Source organism: Lissotriton vulgaris, chromosome 3_1, assembly GCF_964263255.1.
Source record: "Lissotriton vulgaris chromosome 3_1, aLisVul1.2, whole genome shotgun sequence".
Lineage (NCBI taxonomy): Eukaryota > Metazoa > Chordata > Amphibia > Caudata > Salamandridae > Lissotriton > Lissotriton vulgaris.
Genome location: NC_141689.1, coordinates 2,011,368,590 through 2,011,385,200, shown reverse-complemented (window position 1 = coordinate 2,011,385,200; position 16,611 = coordinate 2,011,368,590). Strand labels below are relative to the sequence as shown.

General features: G+C 46.4%; 1 protein-coding gene across 3 annotated transcripts in view; it reads right to left on the bottom strand.

Annotated features, from left to right (window-relative positions):
• Nucleotides 1-16,611, bottom strand: part of STOX2 (storkhead box 2) — a 630,189-nt gene that overhangs the window by 335,640 nt on the left and 277,938 nt on the right. The window contains exon 1 of one of the 3 annotated variants that reach the window (XM_086962475.1): nucleotides 5,099-5,826. The exons of 1 other annotated variant lie outside the window; for it this stretch is intronic. In XM_086962475.1, coding sequence (XP_086818601.1) covers nucleotides 5,099-5,264 — 166 coding nt within the window. In that variant the 5' untranslated portion in view covers nucleotides 5,265-5,826. Of the gene's footprint in view, nucleotides 1-5,098; nucleotides 5,827-16,611 lie in introns of those variants that run through there. One more of the 3 variants, XM_086962474.1, reaches the window with a different exon arrangement.

Below are 16,611 nucleotides of genomic sequence, written 5' to 3'. Positions count from 1 at the left end.
GGGGTGGAGGTGGCGAAAAAGGCAATGAGGGGTAGGAGAGGCAAGAGACAGACCCAGATGAAGCCAGGTGCCAAGGCCAGAATGTTTGAGGGTGAAATGAGCATACCATGTAGAAAGGTCATATGGTTGGAAGGCCAATGGCTTGACCTCCCATGACTCCAGCAGCCAATACAAAACTAGTGCCCAAGCTTTTGCTCAACCCACTACCAGCCAGCCAGGAGTATTAGGATGGGAGCACAAGCAGACGACCTCCTGGGCCAAAGTAAGGGAGCGGGCGAAGAGAGGAAATGAAGTGTCCTTCAAGGAGCCAAAGCTGGGGCACGCTATGTTCAGGCGACAGAATGTTTCCTTTTTCTACTTGCATTATTTTAATTTATCTTGCCTTTGTTAAGTTTGTGTATGAATTTACAGTGGTTGTTTAAGTTGAATGCAAGAATGAGTCAGTGCGTTGATGAATGTATGTGAGGGTGCTAAAATGAATGACAGAGTGTATGCATTAACAACTATTAACTAAGACTTTATTTTATTCGTTTGTTAGAAAATTTGCATTGAATGTGATATTACTGTTTCTACTGCTCTTCATGTTGTAACTCTGCCAAGCGCTCCGACACCTGCAAGGGTCATGTTCGCGCTATAAAAACTTTCAAAATAAATAAACCGAGCAGGGACACAAGGGAGCAGGAAACATGCAGAACAAAATAGAACAGTGATGATGACAAGGAAAGAAGGATGTAGGACAACAAAAAGATGATTGGAAAACAAGGCAGTAACAAAGACAGAGCAGGGCAAGCGGGATGGGAAAGACAAGGTGAGGGAAAAATAGAATGGGGGGGGGGTCTTTGAAGAGACCGCGTTGAAAGCGTAACACAAAACCAGAGCTAATGAGGAGATGGGGCAAAAACATTGGAGGCCATGAGGAGAGTGGGGAAAAAACATTAGCAACAAGACGAGAGCCAAAAAACACAAGCATTAGCAATACCAATATTTCTGGCTTTAGTATAATGTTGTATGGTAATATGAGGCATTTTAAGTAAATAGCATGGGAATTAATATGTATTTGTGTGGAAGCATCGAACTGTAGAAATATGAATTAAATTAAAAAGGTACTTGTAAAGCGCATGCCTTCCAAAGGCCTCCCAGCGCTAAGAACCTAGTCTGTGAGTGATCACTTTAACTGGTGAATATACTGGTGTAGGTTAAAAGGGCAGGTGACAGTTGCACTGCCAAGCCAGATCTAAAAATCCATGTAGTTAAGTGACTTCCCTCCTCCCATATGTGCTGCTGCCCGAGAAAAAAACCATAAATTAAGTTATCTAAGAAATGTTAGCAGCATTCCAATGCCATGTGTGTGCCTCTTAAAGTTCAACTTTATGCAGCCGAATATGCAAAAATTTATCACATCTGGGTGAAAAGCAAGCACTTTTTTGTGGAAGCACACAACTTCTGCCCAATCAAAACATGTACTCCAGACTCCCAACATGAGGGCGGAGTCAAAGCCCTCTCTAGGAGTTCACACAACTGTCTGGCGACAACTGCGCAGTTAAATTAGACAATTAAAAGGAAGTAAGGGAGGCAAGAAGATACCCTCAAGGAGCCAGAGCTTGGATAGAAAAAAAAGGCAAAGCAAAAAGGTGAGGGTCAAAAAGATGGACCGACGAGGGGAGTAGAGCAAAATGAGTAGGGCCAGAAGGAAAACTTGAATAGGAAAAGGCCAACAAGAGGACAAAGCAATGGGGGCAGGGGAAGGTAGGGAAGACTCAAGGAAACACAGGGCGAGACCAGACTAGAACCATCTAAGTGACAATGTGAGTGGCATAGGAACGGGGTTATAAGAGGAGGGAAGCAAGACCGGGGCCTGAAGAAGCAAAGAGGCAAATCTGGAGCAACATGACAGTGAAACGAGGGACGGTGCAATGAGGAGGAGGGCACAAAAGGAACAGGGGAGGCCTTAGGCATGTGCAAGCTGTGCACCTGCACAGGGCCACCAAACCCCAGGGGCCACCATGCCAATATTTATCCTTAATATAATAATCCTCTGAGGATGGATACATATTTGCGTGGCGGCCCCTGGCAGGGATTTGACGGCCTCCGGCTCTGTTCCACTTCCTAACACCCTGACCCCACCTCTTCACTGGCCTCCGCGCTCCGCCCTGCTCGGACCCCCTCTTCCGGGGCCCCCTACCTATTCTCCCTGCCCAGGGCCGCCATGAGCCTAGAGCCGCCCCTGAAAGGAAGTTGCAAAAGGAGGAGCCCAAGGACTCAGGGCCATAAGAGAAGGAAGTAAAATAGTCAGTTGAGCTATTAAACTGGCCGGAGATTTATCTGGAGAGTACACTGGGGAGGTTGCCTATGTATCACAGGCATAACGTTTTACTGCAGTGATAAAGGACCACCAAAACTGAAGCAAATTTGGGAGTAGAAAATGGAGGGAGTGTCATTCATTCATTAATCTTTATTTCGGTTTTGCTTAGACCATTAAAGATACTTAATAACAATTCATACAGATTGATTGGTAATGCACAGTTAAAATACAAAACATTCCAGTGGTGCCACTTTAGACAAATACAAATGCTAAAATAATAACAATTTGAATAAAACCCGGCAATCGATCTATCAAGTTAAAATATAACAAAAGAGCTAAGCTTACAATCCAATATAATTAAAACGTTGAGGAGAATGTATAATTCAGGTTGAATTAGGAAGAAGCGAATACTAGAAGAGTATGTGTGATGAATGAAGCCTTCTCTCATAGAATCTAAACAACCACAAAAGTGCCAGTGCTTTGAAAGTGCTTATGGGCTACCATGAGTGGGACGTAGCATGAACAACAACACGTTCTACCTGAGCTCTGGGCAATGCTAAAGTGGAAATGCAGAAAAATCCATATTAAGATTTGAGATGACATTAAATTCAGAACATCAAATTTTCAGACCTTTTTTTCCTCTTATTAAAAGTATCTGCTAACACTAAAAACAATTTTCTGGAAGGTGTCAGATTTTAGTATTCTTTCTGCCTCAAGGCAAGACCTAGTTCCTTAAATCCGACAAATGGGTTTCATCCATTTTTGCCTAGGCAAGGCCTTTGCTGGGCAGAAGGATAATAAGTGTAAATCATTTTCTTGTGCATAAGATTGATATAGTACACAACAATCCTCATTATTCTCACCTGTATTTCGGCCCAATTTCGCTGTGTTTGAGTTAATTTGCAAAACACCATAGCGACATTTCATACATAAAGATTTTGCCTAGAGGGAGTGCCAAATATGATGTGTGTGTGTGTGTGGGGGGGGGGGGGCTAGGGTGAAGTGTCGACTGTGTAGTACCGGGATAAGGCCCAAAATGCAATCTTTCTCCACACTGTCACGTCACAACCAGCTAGCGCTCTGCTACTGCTCCTCTCAGCAGCCATCAGTGGCAGTATGATAGCAGCTGCTGAAACATAGCATACGTCATTTCCTTGGAGAAAAAAAAAGCTCCACTGCCCTTCCTCGAAATAGAAAATGAAGACCATACATACTGCTGACAAAACAGAACGCACAAACATCAGAGTGGCCAGACTGGAATGCAAAACGTAACACGATGCAAATGCCTCCGATAATGACAGGGTTGCATACCACCTACACCACAATGCAGAAATCCACAAGCTCATTGACCAAATTCAGTTTCCAAGGTTTACATTAACAGAAGGAAAATGCCGGCTCGCTGATTGCGTTTGGTTAGTCTTTTCAACAACCCAAGATTTTAAGCAGAACGTGTTTCACTCAAACATCATTCACATAAGATTGTGATTACTACGGGGGAAAAAAGCTTAGAGGAGAGACGACATTTCTCAGCGATAACCTCATACAAGACCATGAGATAAGGCAGCAATTAAATCACATATCTGATTTCACATTGGCTAGCAGTAGTACAATTAGAGAAAATGCTGCATGTTTATTCTGTTCGACATTTCAACCGCTCGAGCAAATACGTCATCGACACTACCACTATGAACTCCCTATAGAGTAAGAGATGCTCTACGTTCATATGCTTTAAAAACCGGATTATGCATCCAGCTCGTTTATTTTAAAATTATGTCAACCCTCCTCCCCAGTTGGTGAATTTCCAGCAGGCGTGTTAAAAGTGGCCTTAAATGGATCCAGTTGCTGACATATTTGTGTACATCGAATGACAAAATGCCTAAAAAACAGCTGATCTTGGGACTTGTTATTGTCACCTACCAGTGCCTGGTGACTTATTTTGGTATTTTTCTAGCCAACAGAACGACTTTTCTTTTTCCAGCTGGACCTATACGGTCCAAAAATCCATACGCCGCAGCCGATGTCGGCAGAAACCATTTCTAGCTAGCTGGAATTTCCACCAGGCATACGTCTTGCAGGTTATGAAAAGCCCAGTAGGGAACGAACACTGCGCACTGCCATTCAGAGGAATGTACAGAAAGAATAAAAATGCATAAGCAAATGTAGACTGGCATCTGTAGAAATACACATTTTTAAATCGTGAGCAGCGTATATCTAACGTACTGTACAATTCTTCAAGTCTCACGAGAAATGTGTCCTCTGGAAAGGACCGCACCAAGAGATGGGCACACATATAATGCTTAGCTTTTCAGCAGGACATCATGGAGGCAGATGAAACTGAAAAATAAATCATCATTACTCTTTACATACCAATCAAGGAGTGGTGACACGGGAGGGAAGCGGCTAGGCCTGTGGTGAGAGACACTTGAGAAACAGGTGCACCTTTCACCTTCAGAAACCCTGAGTGTAAAGAAAGAAACCGTGCCCACTGCACCCAGACAAACGGCAGCTGGCAGTAGAAATTGAGCATGCATCAAATCGGGCATCAGCAGGAAGGGCTGGCATGTCACCAGCTGAACACACACAGACACACTGCCTCCCGTGCAGGCCTGGCTGGCACGGTGGGCTTTAAATATATCGGATTCATCAGCCCTGGTGAGGAGGCTTTCTGAGGTGGTTCAAAATGGAGGCGGTGCGCTCATTTCATGAATGTGTGCATTACTAGAAATGAAACGTCACAGGGTTATCAGCACTCCCCCGACACCTGCAGATGGAGGGCACAGAGCTGACCATACACACCTGATGTCATGTAGCCCCGGGACGCCTGCGAGAGGAAGGCCGGGGGGAAGTGCTTGTGGAGCCGGTAGTCCTTCTCGCTGCGGGACCTCATGCGGTCCGAGGCCCGGTCCGAGAAGTCGGCGCTGGGCCAGGCCCGGCGCAGGGTGGTGCTCCGGGTCTTCTTCATGTCCAGGTGGGAGGAGGGGTGATGGTCAAGGGGTCGGCGCAGGCCTCAGCGCCGCGCCGCTCCCGGGCTCCTCCTCGGCGGGGGGATGCTGCTGCTGCTGCCCGGCGCTGCTACCTGCCGCCCCCGGCGCAGGGGCGGCCCCGTGCGGCGGGGGCATGGCGCGGCATGGGCGGGGGATAAATGCAGACCCGCAGCCCGGCCAGGGGCTCTCGATCCCAGACAATAGCCCTGCTCGCAGCCCCGGCACAACAGGCCCCGCACAGCCCTGCAGGAAAAAACAACACAATCCAATGCGGCCAATGGAGCGTCCGGTCCGAGCCCGCGAGTGCAGGGGATGGAGAGGCAGACGGCCCCGATGCAGGGGATGGAGAGGCAGGCAGGCAGCCCCGGTGCGGAGGAGGCGGCGCCGGCTGCTGATGACGGCCGAGCCCGGCCGAGGGTGCCCCGCGCCCGCCCTATCAGGAGGCGCGGCCGAGGCAATCAATGGAGCGGCCCCGGCCAGGCATGGAGGGGAGGCGGAGCGGGAGCTGCTGACACCGGCGGTGGAGGAGGCTGGGCTGACACAGCTGACGGTGGGAGGGGGCCGGGCTGTCACCGGCACGGGGAGGAGGACGGGCTGAGTGACACCGGGGAGGGGCCGAGCGGACACCGGAGGAAGGGCTGACGCCGGCCGGAGGCGGTGCTATGTGAGTGGGAAGCACCGAGGCTGGGCCGTCATTCTCCAGGGGCATCAGCGGCGTGCACAGAGCCGTGGGTCGGTGCACCCCGTGGGTAAGTGTCCTGAGTGGAGGCCCGGATGCCGCTGCAAGCCTCCTGCCGTTCTTCAAATGCGCCCTCACCCCAGGGTCAGCTCACACTTCAGCACTGGCTCTTGCATTCTCTCACCATACAAATCCACTGAACGCTGGGGCCCCACACACGCCGCACCGCACCGCATTAATTCCATCTACTACAAGCTCCTGCCACATTGGCCTTTGCTTAATGCCATGATCTCTTCACACACACTCTGACACTTTTGGGGGAATTGAGCCACAGGCGTGTACTTGGACACACATCCTGCGACAGCACGTTGTTTTAAGTCTGGCGTTATTGTGCGGCTGCGACCTGCTCCAAAGACGTCCAGACTGACTTCTGCAGCAGCCGTTGAAAGCACCCCCGCCTCTAACGTTTCAGAGTAGTGAATGGCTGGTGAGGGGGGAGGAATGGGGAGACACACAGTCTTATGCTAATGAAGAAAATAATTGTCTTAAAAGGTACAGCATACCGTGCATTGGCTTTAAAGCAATGAGGTGTTTTATTTTTGAATTTACAAAATCCGAATGCAACAGAAGCAAAAAACAACAAGATCTGCAATAAATATACAGTAATAATTACACCTGCGGAGCAATAAAAGTTCCGATTTCCACACTGTCCTACTTTTAACAAACATTGGCAAAGCATAAAGGTCTTGCCTATGCGAGAGCTATTGGCTTTAGCGAAGTGTTTTAGCGATTTTAAACACCAGTGTGGCTGCATGATTCAAAGTTAGTGGAGTGGGGTGAGATAGATTGAAGTGGGGTAGTTGGGGGTACAGTGGAATAGGAAAGATTGGGGTAGAGTGGAGGGAGGTAGATTGGGGTAGAATGGGGTACATTGGATTGGGGTAGGTTGGAGTAGGGAGGAGTGGGGAACATTTGAGTGAGGTGTAGTGGGGATGATTGGGGTACATTGGAGTGGGGGAGTTGGTTGGGCAGATTGGCCTGGTAGATTGAATTGAGGTAGATTGAACTGGGATGGGGTGGATAGGAGTAGGGTAGAGTGAGGTAGGTTGGGGAAGATGAGTGGGGTAGATTGGAGTGAGGTAGGTTTGGTGGATTATAGTAGGGTAGAATGGAATGGGTCGGGGAAGAGTACAGCAGTTTGGAATGGGGTAGATTGGGGGGTGGGGTATATTGGAGTGGTGTGGGGTATATTGGGATGGGGTAGATTGGGTACATTGGTATAAAGTGGGGTAGATTGGCGTGGAGTAGATTGAAGGGGTAGATTGAATTGAGGGTAGATTAGGGTGAATTTGAGTAGACTATGGTAGAGTGGAGTGGGGTACACGAGAAGAGTGGGGTGCAGTGAACTGGGGTAGATTGGAGTGGGGTAGACTGGAGTGGAGCAGATAGGGTGGAGAAGAGTAAATTGGAGTGGGTAGATTAGGATGTAGTGGGGTAGATTGGAGTGGGATAGATTGGGTGGATTATGGTAGAGTGGATTGGAGTGGTGTAGATTGGAGAGGAGTGGGATAGATAGGAGTGGGGTAGTTTGGAGGGGTAGATTGGTGTTGAGTGGAGTGGGATAGATTAGAGTGGAATAGATTGGAGGGGAGTTGGATAGAATGGGGTAGGGTAGATTGGAGTGGAGTAGATTGGAGCTGTTACCCCCATTGGGTATCCAACATCTTCTGGACCAGTTCGGAGTCTTCTGCAGACAGAGAGGGCTGCAGATCAACACAAGAAAGACCAAGTGCATGGTAATGAACCCTTGCAAGATGGCAAGATCGCACCTGGTCCTCAATGAGACTCAATTGGAGAGGGTACGCACCTTTGAATACCTGGGACTCACTTTCAATGAGCAATTTGGCTGGTCTCCCCAGATTCAAAAGTCCAAACTTTAACTAGAACACTATAGTGGTGGCCTTCTGAGAGCCTTGAAGGGATCCAGTTTTAGTCCGATGACTCTTGCATTACAAATTTACACATTTACAACTTGCAAGCCTTGGGGGATCCCTATATGGTGGGGAGCTCTGGGGGCATGCTAATGTCAACGATTTCGAGCTGGCTGAAAATCGTTTTCTCTGACTCACTAGCACTCCACTAGTGCCACTTCGCTTAGATTTTGGCATCCGTCCACTTACCCATAAAGTAAAACTCAGACCCTTGATGTACTGGCGGAAGATCTGGTCTTCAGCAGATCTACTATTCTATTGGCTGGGCTTGGAAGAGATTAGGAAACTTCCCGGGGCCACATGAATTCCGAGGTTGGGGTACACTAAAAAATCACTCAAGGAGATAGCGTGTGGTGACATGTGGGCTCACCCAGAAACATCTAGTGGCATTTCCACGTCTACGCTCAAGGAGCGGTATTGGAAAGACATAGTTGGTAGACTGCACCAGCATGGGGGGAGGGGTGGGGGGGAGGGGGGAGTACCCTAACTTCTACCTTTTTAGAATTTAAAGATGCTTATCTCTTGGAAAGGTATGTGGACACAATTAAGCCTCCAGGCGCCAAGACAATTTCCATCAAGTTCCAAATTGGGACCATGCCTTTTCGATCATTTACTGCAAAGTGGTGGTGCACCCTCGTTAATGCTGAACCTGACCTAAGCTGCCCAGAGGCCAAGGAAACTGTAGATCATGCACTGTACTTTTGTCTGCAGTACCTTGCACACAGGAGGAAATGGATTGGTCCATTATGCCGCAACTTGGGCTTTAGGGACTATAAAATGGCAATTTGGGTACTCAGGGCAGACACAGCTCACTTAATTGTCCTTGCTGTCTCCTGTTTCTTGCATATATGTGGAGCAGTCCCAGGCCGTCCCCTGCCAAAGTGGTGGGACAGGCCAGCGGAGGGTGCTGGGGGGAGGTGGGGAGATGGAGATTCGGGTACAAAATAGAAAAAAATTATAAAAAAATTAACTCACCTAATTGCCGTCACTGCCATCCGCTCCATTGTGCTCTTCCTGCTTCTGGGACAGGCTCCCAGACTGCACTGCGGCCAATCATGACGCTGTAGGAAAGCGGCATCAGGATTGGCCTGAGCGCAATGACTTTGCGCTCCCAGTCAGACTGGGAGCCTGTGCCTGTTTTCTTCAGCCGCAGCAACGCAGCTGGGGCTGAAGAAAGCTTCACTGCGCATGAGATGTTTGGCCAGCCTGAAACGTCCAATCAAACACCTCATGTGCAATGAAGGGACGGGGTACACTAGCACTACCCCACCACAGTGTCATCCCCCGGACTCGCTCCCAAGACTCGGGAATGTGAATAAACTGGCATTGGTTGGAAAAGTAGGAGATTGTTGGCGAATCCAATTCCCGACTCCAGGGTGCATATGAGGTTTGAATGGTTGACCGCGTCTAAGGCAGCTGAGACGACCAGCAGGAGCCAGAAATCATTTTTCTACTGTGGTAAAGAGGGCATTGTCAACAATCTGTATAATAGCAGTCTCAATGCTACAGAGTGATCTGTAGCCATGCTGGTAGTCATTCAGGAGATGGATAAAATTTATATGATCTTGAAGTTGAATATGGACTGTTATTTTAATGACCTTGCCGATGAATGGTAGGTGAGTGATTGGTCCGTCGATGGTATGGTTATCCGGGTCTAGTGTAGGTTTGGGTACGATCTGGCAAAGGATCTGACCTGTTCTGAGAGTTTCTGGGAGAATGCAGTGAGTGAGGGAGGCACTGACAATGATAAGTAGGGGTAAGAGATTGCCCCAGAAATCAAATTCATGAGAAGTGACTTTGAAGGAACCAAGTATGTCAGCGAGATCTGGTAGAGATAAGACTTGGAAGGCTGACCATTGTGAGATTTTACAGAAAGGGATGGATGATAAGAGATGAAATAAACTTGGATTGGTAGATGTGGGGTTGGGTCTTCTGTATTTATTTCAAGGTAGAAGAGGTTGCTGGCATTGCACTTTTCTGTGGAATGAGAAATCAAATCTGACAGAAGGTTGACGTTGTGCTTCATTGCCTTGAATATTGCTCTTCTTCTGTTGGCGCCTTCTTTTATCGCATTGGTATAGAAGTTTAATTTGGCTGATGCGAACAGCTGTCTGCGTGTTGCATGGAGGGACTTAAGTCTCAAGAGGTCATTGGAATTCCATTTTCTTTCCTGTCTGCGGATGAATTGCTTATTGTCAGCAACGTCTGTAGAGTACCAGGGTGCCTGAAGGCTTTGGTTTCCACTTGTGTGTTCTAATTGTGGCATGGGTGTTCACGTACCTTTACAAAAAAAGGGTGTTGCCATCAGAAGTGGAGTTGGTAGGATGAGAGATGAGTTCAAGCATTAAGTTGTCTATGGAGACGCCTTCGAAGGATCTGAAGGTCTGGTCTTCTCTTTTGCTTTGACCTTAGTTTGTTGGCAAGATGCCAAGCAGGGAGCTAGAGAGGGCAAAGTGGTCTAGTTCAGGGTTATGGATTTATTTATTTAATGCTTTGTATAGCGCGAACATGACCCGTGGGTATCAGAGCTCTTTACATTCAGAGGTAGGTAAACAATTAACAAAAGTAGTAAACAGTTTGAAGATAAGAAGATATGAGGTAGGTACTAAGCGGCTATAAGGAGGTGATAACAATATATCTATATACCTTAAAATGAGTGCTATATATTAGGAGGTAGGTCAAGGATTAACGTATATATTATATAATTTAAAGGTAACACACGTGAGGTAGATAATTCTATGGCATTGCATAGTTGCGTAAATATATATATATAAATTCAAATTAACAAGAGGTAGCAGTAAGGATACAGCTTGGACTCGGTAGTCACGTTGTCCCGAATCATTGTTCATCCTATATCTTTGTTCATGTCGGCTGTTTTTCCTTATAATGATCTTGCTGCTCTAAGTCAGGGCAGCAACAGTTCAAATCTGTGCTCAGTAAACTACACTATGCAAAGTATTTACTCATCATGAGGCTCTTCACTTCTCTCTTAAATGTTACTGTATTTTTAATCTTTCTAATGTTTGGAGGGAGTGAGTTCCAGATTCTGGGGGCTACTCCTGAGAACGCTCGGTCATAAGTTTTTTCTTCCGGAAGAAGGCTGGCCGCAACAGCAGCTCCTTGGCACTCCTAGCTGGTCTGTTTCCTCCTGATAGTTCAATTTTTCCAGCCAGGTATCTTGGTGTGTTGTAATGGATCGCTTTATGAGTGATACATGCTATTTTTAATTGAATTCTGGCTTCATAGGGGAGCCAGTTTAATGCTTTCAGGTGAGGAGAGATATGGTCGAATTTCCTGGATCCAGTGATCATTCTTGCCGCTGCGTTGAGGCATGCTTTTAGCGGTGCTCTGGTCGTTTTTGGTAAACCACCAGCTAAGGTGGTGCACCCATATTCAATCCTTGAAATTACTAAGGACTGGACTGTCAGTTTAAGATCCGCCTCTGAGATGAAAGGTTTCAATTTTCTTATGTAGTTCAAGTGGAACCGTGCACTTTTAGCCATTAATTTAATGTGGACTTGCATGTCGAGGTTCTCATCTAATGTGATTCCTAGCGATTTCGCTGAGTTGACTAGGGTTGGGGTGCAGTTTAGCGCTGTCAACAGCTTGGTCCATTCCTTAATTTCCGTCTGGCTCCTAGCTGGTGAGATTAGTAGAAACTCTGTTTTGTGGGCGTTTAGCTTCAGGTGATTTGTTGTTAACCATTTCAATGTCATTTTTAATGCCTCATTCGTCAGTTCAATGTCTTCCAGGGACCCGGTCTTCATGTATATTTGCGTGTCGTCCGCATACATGTGATATTGTATCTGTGCATTTCGGAGAATTTCTGTGAGCGGTTCGACATTGGACATTGGATTGTTAGTGATGTTGAGAAGACAAAGTCGATAATGTGGCATTTGAAGTGTGCTGCTTGTGTGACAAGCTGTACTACATTGAGTGTGTTGATGAGGCTAAAGAGGGAGTCACAATTTTATTTTTAGCTTCTATTGTCTGGGATGTTTAGGCTAAGGAATGCTTATTTATCCACGTTAAATTAACGTATCCCTCCGGGCTACACAAATAGCCTACACACCCAGACAAGTTTTTGTAAGGGGCTTACCCCCAGATTCATCATGGTCATGTTTTGCGAGTCCTTAATAGTGAATTTTAAGGAATCGCTAATAAAGACTCAGAAAACGGGATGCATGTAGAAATCGCAATATTTTATGCGATTTCTACTGCTTCCTTATTTGCGATTCGCTAATTGCTAATCGCAAATAAGGAATGGCTTTCTCATTTATTCCTATGGGGCGATTGAATGGGGAGTCATTCCTTATTTGCGATTAGCAATTAGAGAATCGCAAATAAGGAAGCAATTTCAAGGGTGTCAGGGTGTCCTGAAATGGTAATGTACACTGGTGTTGCGCACACACATGTCCAAAGGACATGTGTGTGTGTGTAACATACAACTTAGAAAAATGCATTTTTCTAAGTTTTTGCTATTTACCACGTAGTTAGATTTTGCGGTAAATAGCGGCCCCAGATTGCGAATTCGCAATTTTTAAATGGTTCATGAATTGCATTTAAGGAATCTCAAATTGAGATTCCTTAAATGCAATTAATCGCAATTTAGCGAATTTCTAGAATTGCGATTTTTGCATTTGGGATGATGAATCCCAAATGCAAAAATAGCGCTCGCAAAGGGCCAGATTCTCAGAATCTGGCCCTTTGCGAGCCGATTTCGGCTTGATGAATCTACCTGTTAGTGGCCACTATACGGGATGACCTTTTCAAAAGTTTTGCATTACATTAGGTAAAAATTATGATGATACAGTAATCGACATCACAACACCACACAAATACCTTCTCATAACCTATCACCATCTCCTCCTAGATAAAATGTATTCTGTGTTCTGGGGTATAGTAGCAGCAATACTCTTGAACCTAAAGCATCCGACGATCTTAGATGACTTTACATTATGGGACAATTTTACAGTTTCAGAATACCAAAACCTTATCCCTATATGGCAGATCTTGAGGTTATACCTTCGATCCAGCACCGGACTGGGAACCAAAACCGGCCCTGGCAAAGTACTCGGCCGACCCCCCTCCCCACACGGGGGGGGGGGGGGGGGGAGTTTGGAGGTGCTGCCGTGCGCTTTGCTAGGGCCGGTTTTCTGCCAATTTTTTTGCAGAACCGTAACAAAACCGGCCCCCAGGGGCTCAAAACCGGCCCCCACCCTTGCGGCGCACCGGGGGATTGCCCGGTGCCCGCTATGGCCAGGCCGGGCATGCTTCGATCTGATCTTTGGAATGAAGGAAAGAGATATCTCTCTTCTACATCCTCTCCTTTGACTTGGTCAGATTGCAGGATTGTCTACTTTTCTGTCCAACTCCTCTACTCTCCAGGTCTGCTAGCACTGCATCTGTAATGGTAAACCACAAATGAAAGGCACAGTATACATCGTTACAAAATGATAATCTGGCTTCATCCAACCAGGGATTGATCCATTCTCAATACAGATCAGAAAAGGTTTAGATGAACATATTCACCATTATACCCAAGTTGAACAAGGTATGAAGAATTTGTTTGATCCAGCCTTTAGCATTTGATATCAAATGCTTGATCAAGAAAATAAAAAGGCTGCTCTTTGCGCAACAGAATATCCAGTTTCTTGGTACCCCAGAAGGTATCATGCTAGGTTTCAGAGAAACAAAATGCACTAAATTATGCAATGAAATTGCCAACATTTCAGAAATAAAGTTAACATAACTTTTCAGCGATTAAAAGCATATTCTTTATTATAATAATAATAATAAAGGGGTTTGTAAAGCGCATGGTGACGCCATCCCGGCGTGTCCCCGCGCTGTGGAGAGAGAGGCAGACGAGAGTGCGAGGCTGGAAACTAGAGGGTATACAGGTAGGTCTTTAATAGTCTCCTAAATTTGGTTTCAGTGTCCGCTAGCCTGATATTCACTGGAAGAGAGTTCCATTTGTTGGCTGCTAACACACGAAAGGAGCGACCTCCCATTCCGGCTTTTTTTATCCGGGGGATTTTAAGTAGACCAGTTCCCCTAGAGCGTAGTGTTCTATTAGGCTCGTAGGTGATGGCTAGATCCGTCAGATAAGGAGGGGCTTTGTGCGAGGTGATCCTATAGCACATTAAGAGCGCCTTAAATAAGATCCTCTTTTTTATTGGTAGCCAGTGTAGAGCGGCCAGGGGAGGTTTGGAGGCTGCTCTTTTGGGTAGTCTAAGGACTAGTCGTGCTGCCGTGTTTTGGAGAACCTGCAATCTCCTGATGTTCTTTTCCGTAGTTCCTAAAAGTAGCACATTGCCGTAGTCTATCCGGGAGGTCACTAGGGCTTGGATCATGGTTCATCTGGCCTCTAAAGGAAGAAGGTCCAGAGTACGGTTAAGGGTCTTCAGAACCCCGAAGCATTTCCCTACTACTTTATGAATATGACCATCAAAAGAAAGTTTGGGATCAACCCAAATACCCAAATTCTTTGCTTCCTTACAAGGAATGGGTAAAGGACCAAGACAAGGTGGCCACCATTCTTTTGTCCAGCTAGCATCATTTCCTCCTATCATTAAAACCTCCGTTTTAGAGCCATTTAGCTTCAAGCAGTGTTGGTTCATCCAACCTGCAAGATCCTGCATACAGGTTTTGAAGTTGGCAGCTGCTATGGTGGGCGCTTGGGACAGGGAGATAAGCAGTTGGGTATCGTCGGCGTAGGAGACTAATTCTACACCGTACGATTGAACCACATCTGCCAGAGGAGCCATGTATAGATTGAACAGGGTGGGGCTCAGGGCAGAGCCCTGAGGCACCCCCTGTTCTAAGGCTATGCTGTCTGAGAGGTAGGTGCCTCTCTGAACCTGAAAGCAGCGGTCTGAGAGGAACGCTTTCAACCAACCCAGTGCCGCCTTGGTGACCCCGGCTTTGTTTAGACACTGTAGCAAGATGGAGTGTGCCACAGTGTCAAACGCGGCACTGAGGTCCAGCATAATAAGTGCCATAGTATGACCCTCATCTGCTCCTGCCCGTAGAGTTTCAGTCGCTCTCAACAGAGCTGTCTCTGTGGAGTAGCCCGCCCGAAAGCCAGATTGAGAGCTATGAAGGAGATTGTTAGATTCCAGATGGGCCATAAGCTGTTTATTGGCTATTTTCTCCGCCACTTTCTCTAGGTAAGGTAGCAGAGATATGGGTCGCAAGTTTTCCAGGGTGTCCTGGCTCACATTGGGTTTCTTTTTAATAGGGAGTACAATAGCTTTCTTACACTCTTCAGGAAGGCAGGCCGATGCAAAGGAGACTTGGAGCACATGTCTAAAGTATGGTTCCAGTACTGTTAAACTAGCTCCTAGTACCTTAGGAGGAGCTGGGTCACGGGGGGAACCCGACTTGATACTTTTGCAAATGTTCGAGAGTATTTCCGGAGGGGGAACCGAAAAACAATGTAGGCATGACTCTATGAGACTAACTCCTTCACTTTCCATAAAATCATGACCAGATGTCAAGTTTCCAGAAAAGTTGGCATAGATGTCTGTTATCTTTCCAGAAAAGTATTTGGCAATTTTGTTGCATGTTTCCACAGAGTCAGTGTGGGACGTATTATCAGTGGTTAGCACAGAGATTTCCTTAAAGATTTTAAAAAGCTCTTTAGAAGAGTTCTCTGCTTCCCCAATGCGTATTTTATAATGCAAGGCTTTAGTAGTGCGTATCTTTTTATTATAATCCTTTTGCGCTTTTTTATATTGAGTTTTGATTGTCGGGCAGAAGTTGATGCGCCATTCCAGTTCTAGTTTTTTACAGGCGGATTTAGCTATCTGAAGTTCAGGAGTGAACCACGGGGTGGATTTCTTCACATTCTTAGATTTTTTCATATTTCGAATAGGGGCAGTGCTTTCTAGGGCAGTTAAAATACGGTTCTGTAGTCGACTATAAGCTGTTTCACAGTCTATACCTCCTGGAAGTCCTCCTGTTTCGAGTCTTTTGATAAAAGTGTCTTGAGAGAAATATTTCCATTTCCGACACTGGTAGCGATGTTCACAATCTTTTTTTGGGTCAGACTCAGGTAGCCGTATGTGGAACGGAATTAAGGAGTGATCAGACCAGGGTACCGGTTGCGGAGGTTGAACTTGCACTCCGGTCCTATTCCCGAAGATAGGGTCCAACAAATGTCCTTGTCTATGAGAGGGGTCACGATTTTTAAGGTCTAATTGTAGGGAGTGTAGTTCTAACCTGATGTCCTTAGCATCTTTGTCGAGGAGATCATCAAAATGAACATTCATGTCTCCAAGCACCATGAATCTACTCTTTCTTATGGCTAGGTGTGCTGTAGCTTCCACTAGGCTAGCCGTGAAATCATACAGCCTACCTGGGGGTCTATATACAAGAATACCCGAGAGGGAATGTTGAGGCCCTATTACAATAGTGAAAGAGCCTGCTTCACAATGATCGATCGTCAGGGGTGATTGGGAGCATTCCATAGGAGCTTTAATCGCGATTGCAATCCCTCCACCCCTGCCGTCTTTCCTGTCCAGTCTGGAGAGGGAGTAGCCAGGTGGCATGGCCTCTATTATGTCAGGGTCTGAACATTCTCCTAGCCAGGTCTCAGTAAAAAACAGGATGTCAAATGCCTCATCCTCAAGTAAGTGATATATTTGTATGCTG